The sequence below is a fragment of the Felis catus genome, chromosome D2 (assembly GCF_018350175.1).
Source record: "Felis catus isolate Fca126 chromosome D2, F.catus_Fca126_mat1.0, whole genome shotgun sequence".
Lineage (NCBI taxonomy): Eukaryota > Metazoa > Chordata > Mammalia > Carnivora > Felidae > Felis > Felis catus.
Window position 1 is genome coordinate 5,217,460 of NC_058378.1, and position 26,322 is coordinate 5,243,781.

Below are 26,322 nucleotides of genomic sequence, written 5' to 3' on the forward strand. Positions count from 1 at the left end.
ATGAGTCAAAATGAGCCAAAAGTAACATCTTAAACCCGGAACTATTACAAATACTTCACCAGTGCTAAGCAAAATATTTTTTAAGCATTATCTGAACTCTTGACAAAGCTTTCTTAGTTTGAATAGCATATATGATTACAGCCCATTAGACTTCCGTAGTTTGAATCTTGCCTAAATCCTTAAAAGTATATTTATAGAAAATACGAAGTTAGCATTTCAAATTACTTGGGACATTTGCTACTTAGCTAAGTCCAAGATATCAGAAGCATTCTTTCATTTCTTTGGTATGTTTATGAAGAAAATCTGTTAGTTCCCTTTGTGGCTTCAAATGAAGGCTCTTTGTTACTTATGTTTGATTCTTTTATTTTTTAACTACCACAGTCATAATTATCAATGGTTTATCTTATCAAGTACCATCTGAAAATATGTTTCCTTAGAGGGGAAAAGGAGCCCCAAGTTTAATAAAACCAATCAACACTCATATCCTTCCAATTACCCATCCACATCCATCCACCCATCTATCCAACCATCTGCCCACCCACCTATTCTTTCCTTCATCAATTCAGACACACTTATGTGTTTGTGCCATGCCATCTGTAAGGAACAACTCAAGCAACTGTGGTTATGCAACACGAATAAAATGCACCTTAAAGAAATTGATAGCTTTGATTATAGAGAAGAAATATAATACAAGATGGGAGGGGAAGAGTGGTCGAATGCTATCAGAAGGAAGGCTCTAGTATCTATACAAAGAACGTTATCTATTCAAAAAACATTATGGCAGTAACTTCAGAGAAAGCAGTTACACTTTTATGAGCAAACAGTTTTCTTATCAATTTTTTTATTCTGCATATATGTTTCTATTTGTAGGAGAAAAATCACACACACCAAAGTGTTAGACATATCCGTCTGTCTTTCCTTTGTAACAATAATCCTTATATATCATGGGGATTATTCATTAAGGAAAACTGATTACAAATAATACACATTTAATTTAAACCATTAACTGATTATAATTATAAGCTTTAAAGGAATCAAAAGTTGAAGATAATTCAAAGTGGCCTAATTACCACAGAAATCAAAAGTTAAGAATTGATTTCCCAAACTCTGCTAATTCATTTACTATGATTTTTCAGCAACAAAAATCCACATTTTGTGTCTCATATGTCTGTATGGTTAGTTTTTTCCAGGGCAGAGCCTCGATGAGTTGACTAGGCTTATTACATTAGTCAACTGACACAGACTAACTTGAATTTTAATACTTCCTTTTTTTTTCTCATCCTAAAGGTAATATATTGAAATTTTGAAAGGCACTAAACAACTCCAAAGAATAAAAGATAACTTGTAATTCTACAGCCTTGAGAACACTCATATTTGGGCATGAATTTTCCTAGACATTTTAGAATTCTATTTCAGAGTCACAACTGTATTGTTTTAGTACTTACTTGACTTCAGGCGATGCCTGCGCTTACATAATAAGCAACTTAATGGTCAAATGAAAAAAAGTAACAGTGTAGGACATCCTTGATTATGTAGAAACATACCATAGGCATTAATGAAATGTCTCAATCTCATTTATTTGTTTATTGAGTAATTGTACTGTTGAAACATTTGCAAGAGTTTCTGGCATAAGGTATGATTTCTTACTCTTTTCCAATTTTAATCTGTAACTGTTAAGGATACGTCCCACCTTAATAAATAATGTAATAAAAGAAAAACTGTGTTTTAAAAGTTTTATTTTGAGATATTTCACCCTAAACCACTTTCATTTCATAAATATTCCATCTTAACTAGTTATATACAAGATTCCTGTAATATTTTACCCTTATCTAAGCATGATTGAATTCCGGAATCTTTTGTAGATTAGCGCCACTCAAAGTATGACTGGTAAACTGTACTGGTCTGAGAAGAGATTAGTCGTGAAGTTTAGAACATTTTTCTAAATTTGGAAAATTGGATAGCAATTGGACATTGAGATATCCAAGATCAGTGGACTCACATGTTTTGAACAGAGCGTAAACCTGTTTAATTATTACCAAATTCGTGAGGTGAGAAACATTGGGTACAAACTGCATACAATTCATATACAGAAGGGTGATGTTAAATGTCTGATATTTTAAGATTAGTTGGCTAATTGTAGCCCCAAATGTATAAAATCCAGAATCTATTTCTTTCATTAAGAGATAATTTAAATTGAACCCTAACTTTACAGGATAAATGGACAGAACTGGGTGTTAATGAAGGATTCATGAAACTAGAACATCATTTGTTCCATTTTGGGTAAAAAATAAAAATGAATACCCCAAGTGTGTTGAAACTGTCTTTTTTTTTTTTATTTAAAAAAATTTTTTTTCAACGTTTTTATTTTTTTATTTTTGGGACAGAGAGAGACAGAGCATGAACGGGGGAGGGGCAGAGAGAGAGGAAGACACAGAACCGGAAACAGGCTCCAGGCTCTGAGTCATCAGCCCAGAGCCCGACGCGGGGCTCGAACTCACCGACCGTGAGATCGTGACCTGGCTGAAGTCGGACGCTTAACCGACTGCGCCACCCAGGCGCCCCTGTTGAAACTGTCTTAAACACAACTGCTTCATTTACAACCAGACATCTCTTTGAGATGGGTTTCTCTGCTCGGAGCGTATTAGACAAAACACAAGTTTCAACACACATCGTTCTCTACAATTGGCATTTCCATCCAGCCAGTCTAGACTAGAAAAGTCACCAAGGAAGGAAACAGGTACATGTGGCACATTAGGAACAGATATTGACATGCACACTGTTCTTTAAAAGTATAAGTAGAGAACTGCTACATTACTCATCAATTTTGCCCCTGTTATGACTGCCAATCACCGTAACAACCGTTCTCCTTGTTGCTTATACACGCACTTTCAATGACACACTTTCAGTGTGATAAACCTGTGTGATTCTTTCTTTGCGTGGCGGCGTTAACTTTGGTCTGATATTTTTATCGCAACATAATTTTATGTATGTTCGATCTAACAGTTTTTCAAAGCAGACATTATGCCTTTTTCCCTTTTATTTTTCTAGTAACCCACTGATATTTTATCTTACGAAAGCATCTCTCATGATGAATCGGAAATTCAAGCAAAAGTGGTCCCGAGCGTAGGTCCTTGGAGAACCACTGTCTGACTCACCCCTCTCGCCTCCTCTCTTACATGCCCTTTTCTGAATCCCACCCGGTGGCTGTGTTTGCCCTTTTAGAGCACTTATTGTAAAGTTCTGGATGTGGCAGATTTCTGGTCACTCCCCTTGATTAGGTACTGAGCCCTTTGATGTCTAGGTTCTCTTTTTTTTTTTTTTTTTAAACCATGTATCTCTAGTACCAGTAAAGGATCTGCACAGAACACATTCAATTAAATGTTTTATTAAAGAAATTAATGCATGTGTTATCGATTTCTGTAACACATCAAGGGATCCCCTAGTTCTGGAATTGAATTGCCCTATATGTAATGAATTTTTTTTTCTGAAATAGAGAAATACATTCTATATATTTTTAGAGGGAAGTTAGAGTAAATGACATGTTAAAGAATTTAGAGCTACAAATAATATATGTTAACATACTAACACAACTGCAATATAAAATATTTATAAAAAGCACAGGTACATAAACAATAGAAAACATGACAGCGTAACATGGTGAAATCAAGGACGATGCCATTCCCATCACCCTACTAAGAACTCTATCACGCATGGCAAGGAAAGCAAGTCAAAACAATCACATACTCTGGGCGTCTCCTGGTTCACTCTGGCTAGTGTGGAAAGCGGCCCCAGGGAGATAGGAACAAGCTTCTCTGGGTAATGAAGCCTCCTCTCCACCAGGCCCAGTGACCCTACCTTATCTGTCATGTTTCGGAGGGTGTCGCTAATGTGGGAGAGCTGGGGTCTCACAGCCTCTGTTTTCTCTTCTGGATAACCTTACTTATTCTTTCCAGGACTTACTCTCGATCAGGGGTCAACACATTTCTGCCTGCAGACCAAACACGGCCCAAATGCCTCTTTGGTAAGTAACGTTTCATTGGAACATGGCCACACTCATTCTTTCATATATTGTCCAGGGCTGCTTTTACATATAACAGCAGAGTTGACTAGTTGTAATGGGGAAAGAGTGGCCTGCGTAACTGAAAATATTGACTCTCTGGCTCTTTACAGAGAGTTGGTTCTAGATCATCGTGTTTCCTTCACGCCGCCACCCCACATAAAATCCAACACCAAATGTTATAATTCTACCTTCAATAATCTGAAATAAATCCCCTTTTCTCTATAATCCCTTTGGTCCCTACCACCATTCTCTCCTTGGAAATTACTGTAATGGCCCATTTCCTTACGCGGTAGGCGGGGCCATCTTTTAAACACATAAATCAGATCGGGTCTCTCCTCTCTGACCTCTCTGCCTGATCTCTCCTATTATACTTCCTCTGACCTTAGAATACATCAATCTTGCATCTGCCCCAGGGCCTTTATCTTCTGCCTGGATCATTCTTTCTCTAGATTTTGCATGGCTTTTTCTTTTTTTTTTTTTAATTTTTTTTTTTCCCAACGTTTATTTATTTTTGGGACAGAGAGAGACAGAGCATGAACGGGGGAGGGGCAGAGAGAGAGGGAGACACAGAATCGGAAACAGGCTCCAGGCTCTGAGCCATCAGCCCAGAGCCCGACGCGGGGCTCGAACTCACAGACCGCCAGATCGTGACCTGGCTGAAGTCGGACGCTTAACCGACTGCGCCACCCAGGCGCCCCTGCATGGCTTTTTCTTAATGCCATTCAGGTCTCAGAGGGGTCTTCTCTGACCAACAAACGGAAAGTAAAAAGCCCAGATCCTCACTGCCATGACTCTGTGTCATTTAACCCATTTTGTGTTAATCCTAGAGTTTATCACTTGCTAAAAACTTGATTCGTTAAATATGTGTTGTCTTTCTCACACTAGAATTTTCATGAGATCAGGGACCTCGTCTATCTTATTTATCAGTTACTCTTTAAGAACGAGAATATTGCCTGATGTAAAATAGAACAATAGAAATTTGAAGTGAATTAGTGGATAGAGGGATTCATTCATTCATGGTGTTGACCAGAAGGCAAAGAGTTACGTCTCCTGAGGCAAAGTTTTATTAAAATTCATGGTTTATGAGTTGAAAGTCCGGTGTCCGTGTGCCTCTTGGAACATCCACCTACACGAATAATAAATTTTTAGCACAAAAGTTTAGTTAAAATGAACTCCTTATCTAAATTTTGGATCCTGATGAAGACATACATTGGTATAAATATGAGCGAGGTGGTTTGAAACACTTAGCAATTTATCAGGGGATTACATATAGGACATTAAATGAGGGTAATTATTTTAGATGGTAATGAAATTTATACCCATGAATCCCAACTGCAATTAAAGTGCAACAAAGGATTAAAAAGTGCAGCACAACTTTCATTTTTCAATTAAAAACATAAGAAATGAGAATCAAATCTCATGTGATAGTTTAGTCTTTTAGGTTAGAGAGGAAAAGTATGGTTCTAAGTATAGAATGTCCTAAAACACCAAATTCATAAATTTCATTCTCCTTTAAAAAATATCTGCCAAGTATGCTTAAATCAGACAGTCCATGCAATGGACAGATTTCCTGTGCCTTACCAATTATTTTAAGTATGTGTTAAAAAGTCTCTTTTCTTCCCTGTATCACATACATACTAACACAAACAGACATCATTCATTACTCTTTCTGCCATGGACACTCTGGGCCAAAATACCACTGTTTTGACATGAAAACCAAAGATCATATTTCTTATATATCTAATAATTTCATTAAAACAATCCATTTGGTTCAATGGAAACAAAATATGAATAACTAAATAATTTAACTTTTCTCATAATGCAGTAGATTCTCCAAGACAATTTTGATGTCCATTTTCTCAAGAAGAACATGCAAACTAATGTTCATTTTTCTCCCAGATTTTCCTATTTTCAAAGCAGAATCTATGCTAACAGTGGATATTTTGTCTATCAAATATTTTCAAACATCCTCTTAGAAATTATTTACAAATTATGAATCCACAGAATTGACAGAAAACTTACCAAAAATTGTCTAAAACTAAATAGGCTACACTTACTAAAAGCAATAAAAATCCATAGCTGATATATTTTAGTTTATATAGTTGTATCAATTATGTCAGTTACCAGTTAAAACAATTCTCTCTTTTGTAATGGGCTATTTAATGGACATGGGAACATAAAATACTATGAAAGTCATTAAAATGTTTTCTTTCATTAAATTGTTCTTAAATTGAAAATGACATGTTAATATAGCCCAATCTCTCAAAGTATCTTTACAGTATGCTTACATTATTTCTGCCTTGAATGTTTTGGAAACAAAGACAATGATGGTTCCTAGCTTAACCATTTTACAAAAAACAGTGTGTCCGTGGACTTTGTATTTTGGCTATCATTACGGGACTGGAAAAGAAAAAAAAAAAACCCAAAAAACACTTAACAAGAAAAAAAAATCATTAGAAGCTAAGAGATAAATATATCCTTTAATGTCACAAATGAATGCTTAGAGAATCTAGTAATAACAAAAATAACAAGCAAAATCTAATGTTTATTTATTTTTGAGAGAGAAAAAGAGACAGAGTAGGAGCAGGGGAGGGGTAGAGAGAGAGGGAGACACAGAATCCGAAGCAGGCTCCAGGCTCTGAGCTGTGAGCACAGAGCCCGACTCGGGGCTCGAACTCACAAGCTGTGAGATCGTGACCTGAGCCGAAGTCAGACACTCAACCACCTGAGCCACCCAGGCACCCCTGTACTAACTATTTTACAGGAATTTCCTTGTCTGGCAGATAAAGCAAATGGGTAAGTTGCCAACTGGATAAGTTTGTGCAGCGCCAACCAGACTCTAGTACCTATAATCTTAACTGTCACTCACATGGTCGGTCTCTCTCGATACAGAAAGTGGAAGCCAGCTGGTTACTGGCTGGGGTTAGGATTGGGTACCACACACATCTGCCGTCTCTCCTGTCTGTCCTTCAAGGTCAATCCAATTCTTTAAAAGAAATATTGTTCTATTTTTAAAGGTCATCTTATTTCTTCAATTGCACCCTATCTATGGAAGTTCCGATTCGGAAGCAGAGGAGTCAACCACGGCTGTGACCACAACATAGTACAGGCGGGTGGCCTGAGCGACAGAAATCTGCTTCTTTCCCAGTTCCCCGGGCGGGGGGTCCAAGACCAAGGGGCCACGGGGTTGGTTTCCGGTGAAGCCTTTCCTCCTGTCCGACACACAGGCCTTCTCCCTGTGTGCTCAGGAACCCTCCCCGTGTGTGCACCCCACCGATGTCCCTGCCTCCTACCCCGGGGACGCCAGTCCTTTGAGATCAGGGCCCCACCCTCTAATCCCCTTGGAAAGGCCCCGGCTTCAAATACGGTCGCAGGAGGGGGTGCAGCCTGCGACATGTGGATTTGGGGAAGGTGATTCCGTTCAGGAAGAACTAGTAGAAAGGGTTGTGATTTCTGAGAGGTTCCGAAAAAGTTAATTTCTTGGTTTCCACTGGTTTCCCTGGCCCTGAAGTACGGTGACACGGTCATCGCATTTCCTCCCAGGGAAATGGCCCCAACTTCCTCCGAAAGCAACCCCCCGCTTGATTGCCTCGACCGCAAACCCCATCTCTCTCTTCCAGACTCCAGGGCCTCCAGTAACATTCCCTATCGTGTCACCGTCCCCTTGAGACTTTGCCTTTCTGCCAGCCTATGAGGAAGATGGCCTCTCCAACCCTAAAACACTTTGTGACCAAACGCACAGTTGGGATGAACTGCGTTTCCTGTCTCTTGGTGTCCTTCTTCATGGATGTTATCAAGCCCTGGTGACCTGACACTCTAGTCCCATTTTACTCTTATTACAGCTCTTCTCTCAAGCCCATCACTAATCCACTGTTGACCCCAGAGGTGGTCTCCTTCCAGTCCCAGCCTCACTGACCCCCCTGAGATCCCCGCCCTGCTGGATGGCTGTTCTGGGAGTGGCCTTGAGATAGAAACTGTGTTGACACACTGAACCATCCTGTTCTGTTCCAATCCCTGATGCTTCACTCTGGATCCCCCTCCTCCCCCTCCCCTCTGTCTCCTCCTCTCTGTTCTCCTCTTCTCCCTTCCCTTCCTCCCTCTCCCCCTCTTCCCCCCTCCTTCTTTTCCTCCTACTCCCCCTCCCCTCCCTCCTCCCCTTTCCTTCCCCTCTCTGTCCTTCTCCCTTCCCTTCCTCCTCTTCTCCCTCCCCTCCCCCTCTCCCCTTCCTCCTCCTCCCCTACCCCCCCTACTCCTTCCCCTCCCCCTCTGCTGTCTCTCCTCCTCCTCCTTCTGTCTGTCCTCCTCTTCTCCCTTCCCTTCCTCCTCCTCTCCCTCCCCCTTCTTTTCCTCTTCCCCCTCCCCTCCCCCTCCTCCCTTCTTCCTCCCCCTCCTCCTTCTCTTCCTCCTCCCCTTCCCGTCCTACTCCTCTCTCTCCCTCTCCCCCTCCCCCTCCGTGCTACTTCTCAGTGTGTTCCACACACACCTCTCCCTCCACCATCCCTTACGGGTAAGTACCACCCAACCTGTGTCCTCTGCCTGCTTTTCCCAAACCCAACTGATTGACTTACTTTCCTGAAATAGTTACTGCCTACGGGTTCAGTCTTGTTTTTCACCCGCATCATCTCAAGGAACCTCACAAGGGCTCTGTGAGGAGACTACCAGGATCCTTACTGTGTAGGAGGTTCACAGCAGGTTTACCGAGACTCTGTGCTTCTGATATTGGGATCAGACCATTCTCCACCGGAGGGCGGTCCTGGGCAACGGAGGATACTTAGCAACGTCCCTCACCTCTGTCCACTTGATCCCCTTAGAAAAGCCACTTGTGACATTAAAATATGTCTCCAGACTTTGTCAAGGCCTCCATTGGGGAGGAAGAGACAAGAAGTAAGGCTTAGAGGGTTAGGTAACCTGCCTGAGACCACAGAGCTAGAAGTAGTCAATCTGGGATTTGATGGTCTGATCTGCACTGGACCCTAGTTCTCACGCAATATGCTAATTACCCTTTCCTCAAGCTGGCTCAGGAGATAGCATTCATCGGAAGACTTGAGCTGGCATCCCGACAGCAGTTAGGATCCCAGGCTGACGGCTGTCAAGTCTGCACCTCTATCCTTGAACGTTTCAGATCCACACCGAGATGCCTCCCTGCGCGCAGTGTACCCTGTGTCTGTCCCCAGGCCCTCAAACTCAGCTCCGCCATCGCCGCATTAACGACCTTCCATCGGACTCACTGCTTCAAGAACCGTCTCCCTGAATCCAACTGTCATTCAACCAGCAACGCAGGCCAGGCATCTTGGTGTTGCGGGTGCCTCTTCCCTTTGATTCAAGCCCGTCACGTCTGTCTTCGTAACCTGTCCTGACTTGGTCCCTCCGTGTCATCTCTGCTCCCAGGGCCTCGTTCAGGCGATCGACATTCTGTCATACGTCCGAAGCAATACTTGGTATCTCCACCTCAATCTCTCCCACTTTACTCTTAGAAAGAGGCCCTTAACGGAATCTAGTTTGCCGGCTGACACTCGATTTGCGGGCATAAAAGCACCAGCATAAAAAAGGTGTAACACACAGATCTACTGTGTGGCTCTGAGAAAGTCACTGAGCCACTACGACCCTTAGTTTTCTTTTCTAGACTTGTTTTTAACGTCCTCTTTTCCCATAGGGATGCAGTGTGGTTGGATCGAGATAAAATAGTAAAACAAAGGCATATCGAGATGCTCAGAAATTCATGTAATAAGTTCTCTCAACACTCTTCCTTCTTCCCCACCAATGACCACAACCTGCATCATCTACAAATGGGAGCCTTCTTATGTCATAATTTTGAGCTTTTAATTTACCTGGTCACTTGGATGATTTCCACACTTCCCTGTCTACTCTTCCTTTCCAGGTACCTTGTTAGCCTTTCCTATTTACGCCTGACCTTTCAGAGAAAGGTTATTCGAGCTCTTTTCTGCTCTCACCATTTTCTGAAGCCTTTTAAATGTGTTTATTCTTCTCCAGGATGAAGGGGCAGTTGCAAAAATGAAACGAATAACTAGGCTCCATGTATCAATTACAAGAGACGAATAAATGTCAAACCGACTCTTCTTGGATGTTGACCTATTTCTTGCCCCGGGGCTGATTCGCCCCATCATGTCATTTAAGACTGTTTCAACCCAAATGTCAAGCTGGTCAGGGTGCAATACAACAAATGTTCCCACACATCACCAGTGGGGAGCGAGCCGGAGAACAGGTCTACCCGACGATTTTCAAATATGGAAACCAATTTGACAATAAGTCTCATATTAACAAAATAATAAAAATAAATAAATAAAAATTTAAAAAAATATATGCATATCCCATGAGTCAGCAATGCCACTACTGAGGAGCTCTTCAAGGAAACGCATCCAAAGAGGGACGAAGCCACACGCGAAGAATTCTTTACAAAAATTAAAAATCGAAGCGAGTTTACCTGGTCCAGCACACTTAGGAAACTAAGGAGAGAAAGGTCTTCAGCTGATGCTCATGAGAGGTTTTTCTGAGCACGGTAAGTGTGATAAGGCAAGGTGATGTAATGGGCTTTGAAAGCAGAAATGGGCTCCCACATCAGCTCTCTACTTAAAAGCTGTACATTTTGCAACATGATACCTTGGCCGTCTGGAGCCAAGTTTATCTTCACAAGAGAGCAGAAAAAGCATTCTTTGTATGCTTGCTCTTTGAGAAATCACGTGTGGATGTATATGTGTGTCACCAATCTACTAATCTCAATGCGCTTTGAGATTGGCACAAATGTTTAACAAATGACAGGGTAACTTTGTCTACTTATACCTATCTCTATATTTACGTAGGCTGTGTCTGTAGGTGGACCAAGTAGAAAACGGACTTAGGCAGTGTGATCTCACTATTTAAGGAAATATACCAAAATATGACTGGTAGGTACCTTTGAATGGCAGAATTCTATTTTTCTGTGCTTCCCAATTTTTCTCAGTGAGCAGTTATGACACTTATAATCACATGATACTGAATGACTAAAAATCTAAAAACAAAACAAAACACAACAGAGAGAAAATAATGCAGCATAAAGTTCTCACTCGGTGAGATTGCAGGTTTCTCATCTAGATGAAAATATACTATCTCAGGTTTACTGGGTAGGACGACATCATCCTTCTCAACAAACAAATCATAATTTGCCTTTGGCGGCCTGGTTTCTGTTTTCATATTTGTTCCATTACACGAACGTGGCAGGGCTGTGTCTGATACAACCGTTAAATTCCATCTAAACGGGTACACTCTGAAAGGTCCTTCTTTAAGTAAAGCTTAGTCTAGGAATAAGATTTCACGGTTCTTGTAGCTGATGCTAATCCAGTTCATGTGTCTATCCTAAAAGTTTCAAAATGAGTACCAACTGCTAGCCAGATTGAGAAATTAAAAAAAATGCAAGTCTTAGATCTTTATGACCCAGCTGGGCCCGTAATAACGGTCTCCCCAGGGAAGTGTTTCTCCTAAAGGAAGCAAAACCTCTTAACTGGACCAGAAGAAAAGCAACGTGAGTATCTAACCTAGAATCCAACTTTCAAATCTAATGATGACACTGTTGGTTTTTAAAGGAAAATTGATCAGAAGGTGACCCTGGCAACCCTCCCCCCTCCTGCTTGAGCTCTAGAATCCCAGTAGCATTATGACCCCCTCAAACAAATAGCCCCAACACCCCCCAGAAGACCCTTTGGGGGAATTTCAAATATCAAAGTTCAAATATTACCTCTGTGATGGAAGAAATTAAGACTGATTTTTCAGACATGGAAACAGACTTTCTTACTCATTCACACAACTGGAGAATGAGTTCCAAAGGCAGTGCTGAATCGCTAAATAACCATTTTTCAAACATCCAAGCGGGGAGGGAAGGCAAGCCTCAGAAACACAGAATGGATTTAAGCTTTTATGGGGGGGAAAGTGAATTACTTATCCACCAAGGTAAGGTGAAACAAACAATCACTCTCATTAACAACACCAAAGCCGTGATTGTAAGATCTTAAAACTGATTAGCTGTCAACTCCCACATCAATTTCCATTCATCAGCTGATTGTCAGGAAACATACACACTCCTTTCCCACCTCCGACGGACTTCTCCGTCTGCACAATACCGCTTGCACAGGTGGACCTTCTCACATCCGTAACTGAATCGACCTCCCTCCGCCTCAGCCTGCTGTATGTCCCATACTGTGGATCGGCTAGAGACATCCACCACGCTGCCCAAGATGAAAGCCCTTGTCTTATCTCCTGCATTCAATTACTCCCCAAAGTCGGGGCGATCCCTGGGGCTGCTGCAGGTCTCCCATAAGCCTCCCTGCCTGAGTTCTGCTCATTGGAATCAACCTTCCACTCCCTCCTTCAAAACCAAATGCAGACGGTGGCAGCAGCAGCGGCCTCCTGTTGGATGCTCGTTGCCCGGGGGACAGAATCCCTATTCTTTGCATCTGAGAGATTTCTTCCTAATTTGTCTACCTCTCTTCTTTCCAACTCTGTCTCCCTGCACTCCACCCACCCAACGGACTGTCCAGTGCCTAACCTCCCAAGCCCTCTGTTCCTGCCCTTGCCGCTAGTTACTGTAGGCTGGCCTCTCCCAATCCCTTCTCTCTGTGCATGCCCTTCCCTGGACGGGAGCAGACTCCACCCTCCCTTCCTGCACGTACAACCGCCCCCGAAACTTAAAGACCTGTTTCACATGTGAACTCAACCAGCAAGTCCTCTGGGACGCTCCAGGCACGACACGCTCCCCCATCCTCTGTTCTCCACGATTATTATTACTTTTGAACTGGAATGGTCTCTCATGTTGATTTTCAGTGCATCTGATCTGACCAGGAGTTCGTCCAGGGCAGACAGACTTTGCTATTTATCTTTATTGCTCTGGACCTCAAATAGAATTTGGTGTGGAATCTGTACTGGTTATTGATTTCCTGCCTGTCGGCTCTAAATTCACCCTTTTTGCTCTGTAAAAACAGATCTGGGCCAGTTGTTTTTTCTTTGGCCAACTGGCACTGAGACTCTGTCCGTACAGGGCACCGGGGAGATACCGCAGGAGTGAGGGTTTTGCCTCGTGTTCCGGGGTGCTGGGAGTTTCTCGTCCCTTCTCCTGTGGCCGGCAATGACAGTATTGGAGACCAGGAACACCCAGCAGCTTCCCCAGGGGATTCCCCCCTCAGGTGGTTTTACAGCACCCTGTGGATGGCTTTCCCTGGAACCCTTAGGCAGTGTGATCTCACTATTTAAGGAAATATACCGAAATATTACCGGTAGTTACCTTTGAATGGCAAAATTATATTTGTATTTTTCTGTGCTTTCCAATTTTCTTTTTTTTTTTTTCAACGTTTATTTATTTTTGGGACAGAGAGAGACAGAGCATGAACGGGGGAGGGGCAGAGAGAGAGGGAGACACAGAATCAGAAACAGGCTCCAGGCTCTGAGCCATCAGCCCAGAACCTGACGCGGGGCTCGAACTCACGGACCGCGAGATCGTGACCTGGCTGAAGTCGGACGCTTAACCGACTGCGCCACCCAGGCGCCCCTGTGCTTTCCAATTTTCTAGTGCGGATTTCGGGCACACGTGCTATGGTTCGGGGTCACGGCACCTGGCTGCCATCACACGGCCATGTCCTTCCAGCTGGGGTGATGCTCCCCGCACCCCCCAGGGGACATTTGGCAATGTCTAGAGCCACTTTTGGTTGTCACACTGATAGGTGGTGGGGAGTTACTACTAGCTGGTGGGGAGAAGTCGGGATCTTGAGAGACCCCCTAGGAGGCATAGGACCGCACTGTGACAAACCCACAATGTCTGGCCACCGTGTCTGGCCCACAATGTCACAATGCGGAGTTTCAGGACCCCTGCTCCAAGGCAAGGCACCAGCAGGGTAGGTGGGGGCGGGACAAAGCAAGGGCTGGGGAAGGTCTCCAGCTCTCTTGCAGGCCTGGGGCTAGTGCCTCTTACATCTACTGTCTCTGAATTCTCTGGAACTCTTCTCCTTTCTGGCTAGCTTGTTACTCCAATCCCCTATTACCGTCACTAATTCTTTAAAACCAACTTTTCTTGCTCACATTACTCTGTGCGGCTTCTCTCCTGATGGGACCCTGACTGATACAGAGTTATGCGTCCTTTCATTCTGACAGATTCTTAGCGAGGGCTTAGCATACTCCTTGACATTGTGCTGAGATCTGAGGAGACAGCGGAGAACAACACGAACGTGGCTTCTGTCCTCCTTAAGCTTGCAGTTTACGAATCAGAACAGACCAACAAGCGTCGGACATATGACACAGCAAGGGTAGGGTGGGATCTGAAACATGACAGGAGAGCCCGACTTACTATGCAAGCCAGGTAAGTGGTGGAGTCCAGGCTTCACAGATGATTTCAGGAAATCAATGAACTGAAATAATAAACTCGTTGTTTTAATTCGGTGATTCAACTACCTAGCCACAGCGGGGGTTTGAAGCAGTGAGGTCAGCAGCCATCTGCAAGTCAAGGATTTTACTCACTTATCTTTTTTTTTCTCAGAAGCAGCAGAATTCATTATAGATTTAGTTCAATGAGAATATTTTAGCTCAATTCACAAACTGTCAATAATACCATTACTGCTTGTTCATTTTCATTATTATGAGCCTCTTGAACCAACTCTCTCTTTTTATGCAGTTAAAACATGTTTATGTATTTATTTAGAGAGAGTGCAAGCTGGGGAAGGGCAGAGACAGAGGGAGAGAGACGGCGAGGGGGTGGGGAGTAGAATCCCAAGCAGGCTCTGCTCCGTCAGCACACAGCCTGACAAGGGGCTTGAACTCATGAAACCTGAGACCATGACCTGAGCTGAAATCAAGAGTTGGACACTTAACTGACTGAGCCACCCAGGCGCCCCTCTTTGTACGCATTTCTATTCATCACAGCACTGCCCTAAAGCTCAACATGGAGCGGGCACTCACCATGTGCTTGCTGAATTAATACATGCATGAGTTTTCTATCTTGGTAATTCAGGTCATAGCATAATTCAGGTGAAAAAAGCACTAAAGCCGAGGTCATGAGGGCTATGTTGCAATCCCATCACTGGCAGTAAAGACCTTGGATGCTCCATATTCCCTCTGAGACCTACCTTTCTCGTTTCTAAACTAGGGAATTTGGAAGACAGGCTTTTCAGAGTCTCATTAAGTTACAAAATTCTAAGATACAGCATTAGAAGACAAGAATGTAATTGTATTATCCATCTTTATTAAATATTTTTAAACAGTGGGATTTGAGGGCATCTCTGGTCCTCGATTCCGTCACTTGCAAAATGAAACTGACCTGTAACAGGGATTCACAAACTATGACCCTTGGGCCAAATGACAGACTGTAAGCCACAAAGTTCAAAATATTTACTGTCTTGCCCTTCACAGAAAATCTGTGTCCAGCCCCAGCTTCTAAGGTCTCTCCCACTTTTCCTTCTTAAACCTCTGCTATGACTTTCTAACGAATCCACTTGCCATCTAAAGGTTCTTAACAAAGTTTTTCAAACAAAGAAATGTAGTGCATTCTGATTAATGACGTACCGACATATTAAGGACATCGGACTTCCTTGATTTTGAACAGAGTCAGAAGGTTACAAAAGGGGACTGTTAGAACCCCCGGTGGGTTCATGACTTAAGAGGTTAAAGCTGGAAGTTATCCATACAGCAGGGATAAAAATAAGTAATATAATAGTTACATATTTGCCTTTAGATCCCCAGCTGCTAGACGTCTGAGTGGCTGACATATGGCAGGTAACCAGTAAGTTCTAGTTGGGCGGATGAAGAAAGGGGTTGTGCCTTCTCAAATCGCTCTCCAGTGATGCTAGGCATCATTTCTCTAAGGACTTGCAGTAGGAGAAAGAGGTACCATTCTAAAGCACCGAGCAGGTACATGTGACAAACTGCTGTCCCATCCACTTCTTTCCATTATTGACGCCACAAATATAGTCCCTAGATACGCTTTTCTCTAGTGGAAACGTGTTTATTTTGTACTCAGCTCACGCTTCCTCAGGGCGTGCTGTAATTCAACTCACATCATTAAATGGAGTAAATATCATGTCTCTCTTTCTTCTAAACTTCTGGATTTTATCTTTTCTGCTTCATATTTTTTTTTAGAAGGCACACCAATCAATAACAGCGCCATAGAAAAAGACAAGCCCAAATGATCGCAGCTGATATACCTTGCTAGGATTATACTTGGTTTTTGTGATCAGCCTGCAAATATCCTCACATCACCCCAGATTTCACTCTGGAAAACGAACCAACATAAAATCCATCTAGGCTGTAGGAAAGACTGAGGCTGTGAAATATTTTAAGTTTATCACCCTATCAGTTGACCAATGTGAGGACAGGCAGTGTAGCATGTGGTCTCTGTAGTCCTATCGTGTGAACACAGAATGGCAAGTTATATAAAGACAAGGACACAGGTGACCTAGCGGGGCAAACACCACTGGGTGCGTGGACCTTCATGAGACTGACCTGGCTGGTGGGGTCAGAAGGGTGCCTCAAAGAGCCTGCTGTCCCCAAATCCTTCCCCTACTGGCCTCCCTCATGGCACCTGAAATACTAAGATCGTTTGGATTTTTAAGATTTCTCCATCTTTGGGGTATGGCGCCAAAATGCAAATAACTGGCACAGAATCATCTTAATTTCTAATTAGCCGTTACTTAAATTAATGCAAGCCTAACGTGAAGTCCTAGAGAATGCAGGAGTTGAAATAAGATGACCGAGGATCAAAAACAAAGAAAGCTTAACGGCACCTGGGTAGCTCAGTTGGTTGAGCGTCTGACTCTTGATTTCAGTTCAAGTCACGATCTTATGGTTCGTGAGTTCAAGCTGGACTGTCAGTGCTGAGACTGCTTGAGATTCCCTTTCTCTCTGTGCCCCTCCCCTCCCTCTCTCTCTCTCTCTCTCCAAAATAATAAATAAATAAACATTGAAAAAAAAGACGGCTGAGCACAGCATGGAGGTAAATCAGAACAGGACTACTGGGGGCACCCCTGAATCCTCTGACATCATCTAAGTCAGGGGTTGGCAAAACTATGCCTGAAAAGAACATGAAATTCAAACTTCAGTATCCATAAACAAAGCCAACTGGAACACAGCCATGCTCTTCCATTTATGTGCTGCCTTTGGTTCATTTTGCATTACAGCAGAGCTGGCTAGCTGCAACCAAGAACAACGGGTCCACAAAGCATTGATATTTACTAGCTGGCCCTTTTTAGAGAAAGTTTTCCAACCTCTGGTTTAAGTCATACAGCTCTGGCTTCATACTCAGAAAATAAAACTTGTGCTGTTAATACCCCCCGCCATTTTTGTTGGGCAGTTTAGCGAGCATCTGCTCCTCCTTGAGCTCAGCCCCAACACCAGTTGCTTACCAGAAACACATCGAGCACCCCCCCCCCCCCCGAGAGAAGCTGGATAAATGTGATATTTCTCTGTATGTTTCCATCTCCTCTGACATTCTGAGTCCTCATACAGGAGGCTTCCTGGCTCCTGTCTGGCTGACTCACTGATACACCTAGCCCAGGGCACGGATGAAGTGGATTTAGTATTTCTGTTTATTCTTCTTTGAATGTGGAGTTGAACACCTGAAAAGCCCCAACAAAGACAAGTGGAGGAAGGCACCGATCCCCTGGAGGCAAGAAGGCTGGGGAGAAATCAGGGCAGGGACCAGGTCAGAAGCAAGGTCTCAAGAGACTGATGTCGGTGTGGCTAAAGAGCTGGAAACCAGTGCTAGAAAGAACTAGACGTGGAGGGCAGGGTGGCTGGAAGATGGAGATTTTGCTCCTGGCACTGGCAGAGGAACAAAGAACACCCTGTCACATAGGCCCAGATTTGTCCCTAACTGAGCTGACTCTATATAATGAGTTTTCAGACCTATGGTTGAATTTGTGTCTTGTGGATGGATGTCCAGAGTCCGGGTATCCGACACAGGACACAGGTATTAACTGTTATTTTTCTTAATGAATACACATAAAATTTCCTATAGTCTAGTTCTAACCCCATTTTTTTTTTTAACGTTTATTTATTTTTGAGACAGAGAGAGACAGAGCATGAACGGGGGAGGGGCAGAGAGAGAGGGAGACACAGAATCGGAAACAGGCTCCAGGCTCTGAGCCGTCAGCCCAGAGCCCGACGCGAGGCTCGAACTCACGGACCGCGAGATCGTGACCTGAGCTGAAGCTGGACGCTTAACCGACTGCGCCACCCAGGGGCCCCCTAACCCCATTTTTAATACCTACGGCCCTGCGTGGGTATTGAGAAACAGCATTCAGTTTACCTGTTCCAGTACTTTTTCTCATGGTCCAGTCTTTCCTGGGAAGCTGTTTGCTTCCCCGTTTTTAATGCGCCCTGGGACCATCCTTAGACTTACGAGTTGCTTCCTAAGCACCAGTCTGGCAGCTCGAGTCTTGTTCCTCTTTTAAATAGATGGCAGAGATAACGCCTCTTACACAGGAGGCAACATGAATTCTAGGAGGTTAAAAACCTTGCTTCCCTGATCCACAGAGATCTCTCCGTTTCTGAGACTGATGGCCATTTGCAATGTCCTGTAATCTGATATTTGAAACTCCCTCCTAATCTCATTATTTTTATACACAGCATGCTTGTCTTCCTCTAGGCTAGTTCTTGGTCTCCATCCCCAGCTCTGTCTCAATGACACCTGAGTCCTGTGTCAAGCCACTACAGCCCCCAAAGTGAGATCAAATATCCCAAGTGTCAGTGATGAAAAGGTTAGCACATAACGGTTTGCAAATTATTTTAGTGATGCCTAGACTCCCATGTGGCGGGGGTGGGGGTGGGGCGCTTAGGCATCACCTGGAATGATTTAGAGGGATAGAGGGAAGACTTTTGGGTACTCTGAAAGCTTCACCCCCACGGAGCCAGAATAGTTGTTGCTTTCTTTCTAATTGATTTTGTTTAAGCCACAGATACGGTAAAACCAAAGTCTGAAAAGCAATGGTGATGAGGTGTTATTTCAGCTTTTGATTACCAGGGTTCTAGTCAAAATAATTAACAGTGTGATACAAGAATTGACCAATCAGAATGGATACTAGTCCTGGGGTCTGACAGAAGTTAGCTTTTAGTTGTTGGATTGAGGAGAGATTGGGAGAGTCCTGGGTGGGGGAATCAGATGACCAGGGCAGTAGAGGGTTAGAAGAGACACGCAGGGAGCTCAGACCACTTCTCTTTCCTAACCAATATGAAAACATTTCAATTTTCATAACCAGTTTGCCTATGCCTTGGAAATTACACACTAAATCAGGGATAGAGTCAGGACTTACTTAGACCTTAATTTCCTGGGGAAAAATATAAAACTCTTTAATACAAGTAGTTATGCTACCGTTTTTAACAATGATCTCAACATGTAAAAATGCAGTCTTTCTTGAATTTCTAGCCTCATCAACAACTCATGTCAGTAAAGTAGTAGGGTACTGCCTAACTGATTACGAAACATTCTAACGTACTTATTTTCACGGATTCTGAAAAAAGAGGTGCTAAAGACACCTAATCATCTTTTAAATATTCGAAAATTGTGTTAATGGAAACAGACTGGCCTGTTAGACAAATATCGCTTTGCAGTCAATTTGCAACTTCTGGAATCACTGCAGACAGTTACAAAGATCAGGATGAGGCTACGAGACTCGTGGGACCACCAGGTATCGGTGTATCATTTTCTAGTTCGTCAAGGAGCGTTTTTTTTTTTTTTTTTTTAAGAGAAATTTTGCCATGCATGATTAGTTACAATAGTGTGCTTCTGCCTTCCTTCTGGAATGATAAAGCATAATCACGGGCTTCTGTAATGTGGTACTGTGCTTGTAAATTTGTGAAAGAAGCTCCTTTTGTTGACAGGTCTAATGTCTGCCATCTGTTTGCATGGGATGAAGCCCGGGTGCTCCCCTAATTGGCCATAAATTAGGTGCCAGCAGCAGGCTCCTGACAGGAGGCTTCAGTTACAGTTTGGTTGTTTTTCAAGCTGTGAATCTGACATTTGGTGGGAAGAGCAACTTCCCTTCTAAGAGTGCAGAAACGCGTGTGGTGAGTTCTACGTGCAGGCTCCCTTCTCTAGGTTTCTGTTGAAAGACCTCTCTCGAGGTGTCCTCTCAGTGTGTGTTCCTAAGGATGAACTTCTGCCAATTAGATGGAAAAATTGCCAAATCAGAGGGGCTCCTGTGCCTTCTGCAAGAAAAGGGGAACGTGTTTACTGAACGCTTACTCCACATCCTATGCTGTGCGTGGACCTGCGTGTACAATAAACCGACCTTCCCACCAAGCTCACATTTCGGTAATGTGAGCTTATTTTGCAGGTAGGGAAACTGAGACTTAGAATTTAAGTAACTGTCCCTATTAAGTATTAGGCAACGGCCCAAACATGACGCAGGCACGATCCAACTAGTGAATTCTGTTTTGACAAAGCCCACGCACTGCCCGGCGCAAAGCGTATACGACCACATTTGAGAAAAAGAGAAAATTCGGACGAGGGCCAAAGTATGTGCACGATGCTATGTGGTGCTCCTTCAGTCCTCAGGTCCACAGTTAACTAAATTGAAGAAGCAGGACCAGATGGCCCACAAAATCCCATCTACTTTGTTTCTCTGATGTATCTGGGCTTTATCATTTACCAGGAAATCTTATCAAGTTATTAAACTTCTATGGGCTTCCATTTCCTCTCCTGTTGACCATCCTGCCTACCTTCCAGGTGGGATGCCATGCATGTGAAAATTCCCAAATTATAAACGACTGTAGGGATATAAACTGATGGGATACCCTGGTCACCTGGCACATCCTCAGCCCCACCCCCACTCCTTCCCTGGCCAGATTTTCTCGCTTTATACTTTATTTTGTTAAACATTTTATTTCTAAGTCATCTTTACGTCCCGTGTGGGGCTCGAACTCATGACCCTGAGATCAAGAATCAGATGCTTTTCCAACTGAGCCAGCCAGATGCTCTTCTTGCTCTATGTTTTAGAGACAAGGTCAAGACCATATTGAGCTCCATAGCTTTCCTTATCTAAATCTCTACAAATTTTCTACTTCTCCTCTTAGAAAATAGAAGAAAAGAAAAGCACACATTCTCCAAGTCTTCTTTCCTTGTTTGCCTGCAATTTCCTCCCCTGTGGCCCCATTTCCATCAAACGGTCCCTTTAGTATTTCATTTCCTCCATCTTCCCGGATGCATGCATGTACTCATCACAAGGACGCTCTCCAAGACCCTCCAATGCCTCATGTTCCCCCTTCCTTCCCTCCTTCCCTCTTTTCTTTCTTTCCTTCCTTCCTTCCCTCCCTCCAACCGTTTCACCAAGATCTTGAAAGAAAGAACCCTTAGTCTGGGTGATCTAACTTCCTCAGCACCCACTTGCTCTCTGCAACCTGGACTCCATTCTCACCACTTGACTGAAGCTTTTTTCTCCCAGGCTCCTGAACTATTGGCCTTTTCTCTGTCTGCCTCTTGGCTTCCACTTGGATTGGACACTGCCGACTGTCCTTCCTCTCTTGGATCTTCTCTTGGATTCTGAGGTTTTACGTACCTGCTCTGAGAGCTGACACCTCAGTTCTATTCACTGGTGTGTCTTCTCCTGCCTCTTCCTTCAATGTAACAATTTTCCCAAATTTTAACCTTGGTCCTTTTATCTTTATTTTTGACACAATTCCGTCCAATCCCATGGCTTCAGCTGCTAACTCTAGCTAAGCAACTTTGAAGTTAATTTTAAGTTAACTCCGACAAGAGTTCTTGTCCCACCTTTTCTATCTCCTGCAGAGCATCTGTTCTTGAGTGTCCCATTGGTACGTCAAGTTCATTATGTTTTTGAGGGAATACCACTGTGCTTCCCAAACCGACTCTTCTGTACATCTTCTAGATCATCTCTCAATCCTGACTACACCCCTAGTTTCTTCCTTGCCCCTTCCTTTCGGTCAAGGAGTAAGCCCTTTGGTTTTACCTTTTCATTCTAACGCATCTCTCCTCCAGCCGGTCTCATGACCACCACTTGGGCTGATAGATACTAACCAGATATCCCCGCTCCTACTTCACCCGTAACACATTTTACAGAGCCTTCTGGGATTATTCTACCAAATACAGTGATACAGTGACAGACACTATTTGGTTGCCTAAAACCATCAGTTACCCTCACCCCAACAAAGAATGTTCTTGGTGAACCGGCCCCAGTGTGTGTATGAAGCACCCGTCACAGCACTTACTCCCGCCGCCCTCACCCAGCCCCACGCCGGCACGCTGCCACAGTTCCCTGCTCCCTCGCGAGGGTCGCCGTGTGGTTCACTCTGCTCATCTTGCCTCTCCTGTGCTTTCCAGACCCACCTAATCACAGCGCAAGCGCGTGCTCTGGACCCTTCCTATTTTCTGCCTTGTGCGGAGGCTACATCTTCTCTAGTAGAAGCGAGCCCCCCAAACCGGCATCTGTGCTGCCCCTCGGACTCTTCTCACAGCACCAAACACAAGGCCTTGTTCTCAGTAGATCCTCAGTAAGGCGAGAGGCAAACGAAGCAAAGGATGACCAGGTAATGTTGTTTCTGGGAACCAGATAAAGAGCATCGGTGTCAGATGTCGTTCTGCGGCTGTGTTGCCGCTCTGGTTCTAGAGACCCAGGGCCGAGGGGTCCCCAGAACTGAGATGTGGGGATCGAGCGGGACCCCTCTTCCCCTAGAGCTCACGGAGCTCAACATTCAACTCCATCATTCCAGACTGCTCACATCTGGCCCCCTTGGCATGCCCCACTGACACAGCCTCTTCCGGCCCCACGGCTGCTAACGGGGTGCTTTACAGTGCTTTCCCTTGGGCCAGGCACTTGGCTTTTCTGATCGACTTATCCACAGAAAGGCGGTGAGAAAGAGCCTGGAGGACTGCCTGCAGACAGTGCACCCCCAGGCCCTTGGAGAGTCCGTAATCCGATCCTTGTAGTTAACCGAAAAAGCCCTCGGGCCATGAGACTAGCAAGGCCAGAATGCAGAGAAGGACCAGGGGCAGGCATCACCCAACACACTTTTAATAACCCCAAATATATACCTCTGTCTAAAATGACGTTTTCTCCAAAGGCATCTCCCTTAAATACTTATAGAAGTCTGGGGGTGGGAGTGTAGAGATAAGTAAAGCAGGCTGGAGGAACGGTCCATGTCTTAATAATGATACGAGTAACACTGTACATTCTGTAATAGTGCTAATGATTATCAGTACTATGAACATTTATACCAATAGCTAGCATTGTTAAGATCGTCCAAAGTAAAGAAAAAAAACAAAAAACCAAACAAACAGAAACAACACTGGGACCCACGCTTTCCTCACGCGCCCTCCTTAATCCTCACATCTTTGTGAACAGTGCATCATCGCCCGTGTACAAACCAGCTAACTGCAGTGAGGCTCCTAACGGTTACGCACCCGGCGAAAGATCTCAAGGGCAGAAGGGACAACAGGGAGTGAGAATTCCTTCCCATTCCAAGAAAAACAGGGAATGAGCATCAAATATAAAGCTCTTTTGAAAATGAAGCAATATAAAACAAGTGTTAATAACTCCATAAAACGATGTGTACTTCGAAGAACTGAGGTACGCCACTGACAGGTGCGTGTAGGACGCATAATAAAGCAAGGTACTCACTCTCTGTCGATGACCAGGCAGGTCACAGCCTCTGCAGCGATTACGTTGGCTGTCCTCACATCCTCCCTAGGTAAAAAAGAGAGACAGAGATTAAAGTAAAATCACTTTTACTATCAAAGAGAAGGGTTCACTGCGATTAATTTCAGGAAACAAGGTAAATTACGTGTACCTCTCAGATTTATCCACCCCTAGGGTTAAGCTTCGTTCATGTTTGAAATTTATTTGTCCTGAGGAACCACCTTACTTTTACCATTGATCCCACAAATCCTAGAGTTAATAATCCAGGAGTTATAATTTTCAGTCTTAAAGTTTCATTTCTAGAAGTGAAGCAAATTTTCCATCATCATTCCCTGTGCTCTTTGGGGAATGAAGGAATTAACTGGATCGTGACAAGGACGGTAATGGACAGGGTAATTTGAATTTTGAGAGGATGGGCAGATATATTTCTGAGCATTGAGTATCTAATCTGTTTGTGTATGAATTTATTACTATAACCTTGGGAACAACGGATCTGTTTTAACTATCACCTTAGAGACCCTGTTTTTATGTGGCTAACCTTTTGACAACTTATAATACACAGTTATTCATCTATACCAGATGAGTATTTGACAAATTTTAATCACTCTGATTGAAATATATACACACACACATATACATTATATACACACACACACACACACACACACACACACACACATACATACAAACACACACACATACACGGTTTCTTTGCAAGCATCCAATTTGTCACTTCAGGCATATCTACCAACCTCTTAAACCTTTAAAAATTTGTTCTTGTATTTCTCATCTTACCCAGAGGTCTAAGATTTTGTAAATTAACATTCACATTTCATTCTGAGCTACTAAAAATTTCATAGCATTACTGCATGGAAACATTAAGTTATACTTGAAAATGTACTCCTTTTCCTGGAAAAGTAAAATTTCTAAGTTAATATAATTAATGATAAATACGAGTTTGAAATACACTAAAGAGAACATACACAGAAATAACATAGTGTTAATAATACATTCTAAAAATCATAATCCAAACATCGTAGGTCTCTAATAATAGGCTTTTCAAGTCTTGGAAACAAAGATGCACTCGCTGAATTTTTAGTTTTTCAAAATACACTACATTCTCACAGATAGGTCTGAACTCAGTAAATTTTCCACTGATCTTTTGTCTTCCACTGTTGCTACACCATGCTATTAAAATTACGGTTGCTTTACAAAAACCATCAGTACTAAGTATTTGGTAAACAAGTTCCCCCTTACCAAAATTATTTTTCAGAGATATCTTGGGGCACCTGAGTGGCTCAGTTGCTTAAGCATCCGACTCTTGATTTCGACTCAGGTCATGATCCCAGGGTCACGGGATCAAGCCCTGAGTCGGGCTCTGGGCTGATGGTGCAGAGCCTGCTTGGGATTCTCTCTCTCTCCTCTCTCTCTTTCCTTCAGAAATAAACATTAAAAAAGAAAGAAAAGAGGGGCGCCTGGGTGGCGCAGTCGGTTAAGCGTCCGACTTCAGCCAGGTCACGATCTCGCGGTCTGTGAGTTCGAGCCCCGCGTCAGGCCCTGGGCTGATGGCTCAGAGCCTGGAGCCTGTTTCCGATTCTGTGTCTCCCTCTCTCTCTGCCCCTCCCCCGTTCATGCTCTGTCTCTCTCTGTCCCAAAAATAAATAAACGTTGAAAAAAAAAATTAAAAAAAAAAAAAGAAAGAAAAGAAATATCTTGAGGATACTGTTAAGCATTCATACTTCACAGAGACTTTAAAATCATTTTTCCACTTCTAAGGGAACCCACGTTGGCCTTCTGGTAGAGCTGTATTACATTTATACATTGATTTCAGAAGAAGGACTTTTAATTATACTAATTTCCCATACAATGCATGACATAACACTCTTCTTGTGTGGAGAGGTGTTCTTAGGTCTTTAAGTAAGATTTCTTAATCTTTTTTGCTAGGTCTGGATATTTAAAAAAAAAAAAGAATTCTGGGGTGTTTTATATCAATGCTTTCTCTTATGAAAGCAATGTTTCTATTTCTGTTTCTCATTGGTTATTGCTATTAAAGAAAAGAAGCTATTGATGAATGTGTATTTAAAAAAAATTTTTTTACATTTATTTATTTTTGAGAGACAGAGTGTGAGTGGGGGAGGGGCAGAGAGAGAGGGAGACATGGAATCTGAAGCAGGATCCAGGCTCTGAGCTGTCAGCACAGAGCCTGACATGGGGCTCGAACGCACGAACCATGAGATCATGACCTGAGCTGAAGTCAGATTCTTAACCGACTGAGCCACCCAGGCACCCTGATGATTGTATATTTTTTATTCACATGTCATACTAAGCTCTCTCCTGACTGTACAACTTTTATTAGGGTCTAGACAGCTCCCAGTAGGATTCTACCAGCGTCTCCCTCACATCCCCACCCTGCAGCCAAAGAGGCCACCTTTGCTATCTGCTGAATGCTTCACGTGCCTCGGTGAGGACTCCCTCACTTGCCCTCCCGGCCTGGGAGGTGCTTCCCCAACTCCTTGACTAGCTCACCCCTGCTGACCCTTTAGATCTCGGCCCACGCATCCCTGCATCAGTGAACTAGAAGCAACCAGCCCAGGCTCCCTGTTCACCTGTGCTCATGGCCCTCCGTACCTCTCCACCCAAGCA

At 43.5% G+C, this 26,322-nt stretch overlaps 1 protein-coding gene across 7 annotated transcripts in view; it reads right to left on the reverse strand.

Moving 5' to 3' along the window:
- Nucleotides 1–26,322, reverse strand: part of PRKG1 (protein kinase cGMP-dependent 1) — a 1,254,852-nt gene that overhangs the window by 117,926 nt on the left and 1,110,604 nt on the right. For all 7 annotated transcript variants that reach the window (XM_023240288.2, XM_023240287.2, XM_023240289.2 and 4 more), the window contains one exon: nt 23,662–23,727. In XM_023240288.2, the coding sequence (XP_023096056.1) occupies nt 23,662–23,727 (66 nt within the window). The remainder of the gene's footprint in view (nt 1–23,661; nt 23,728–26,322) is intronic.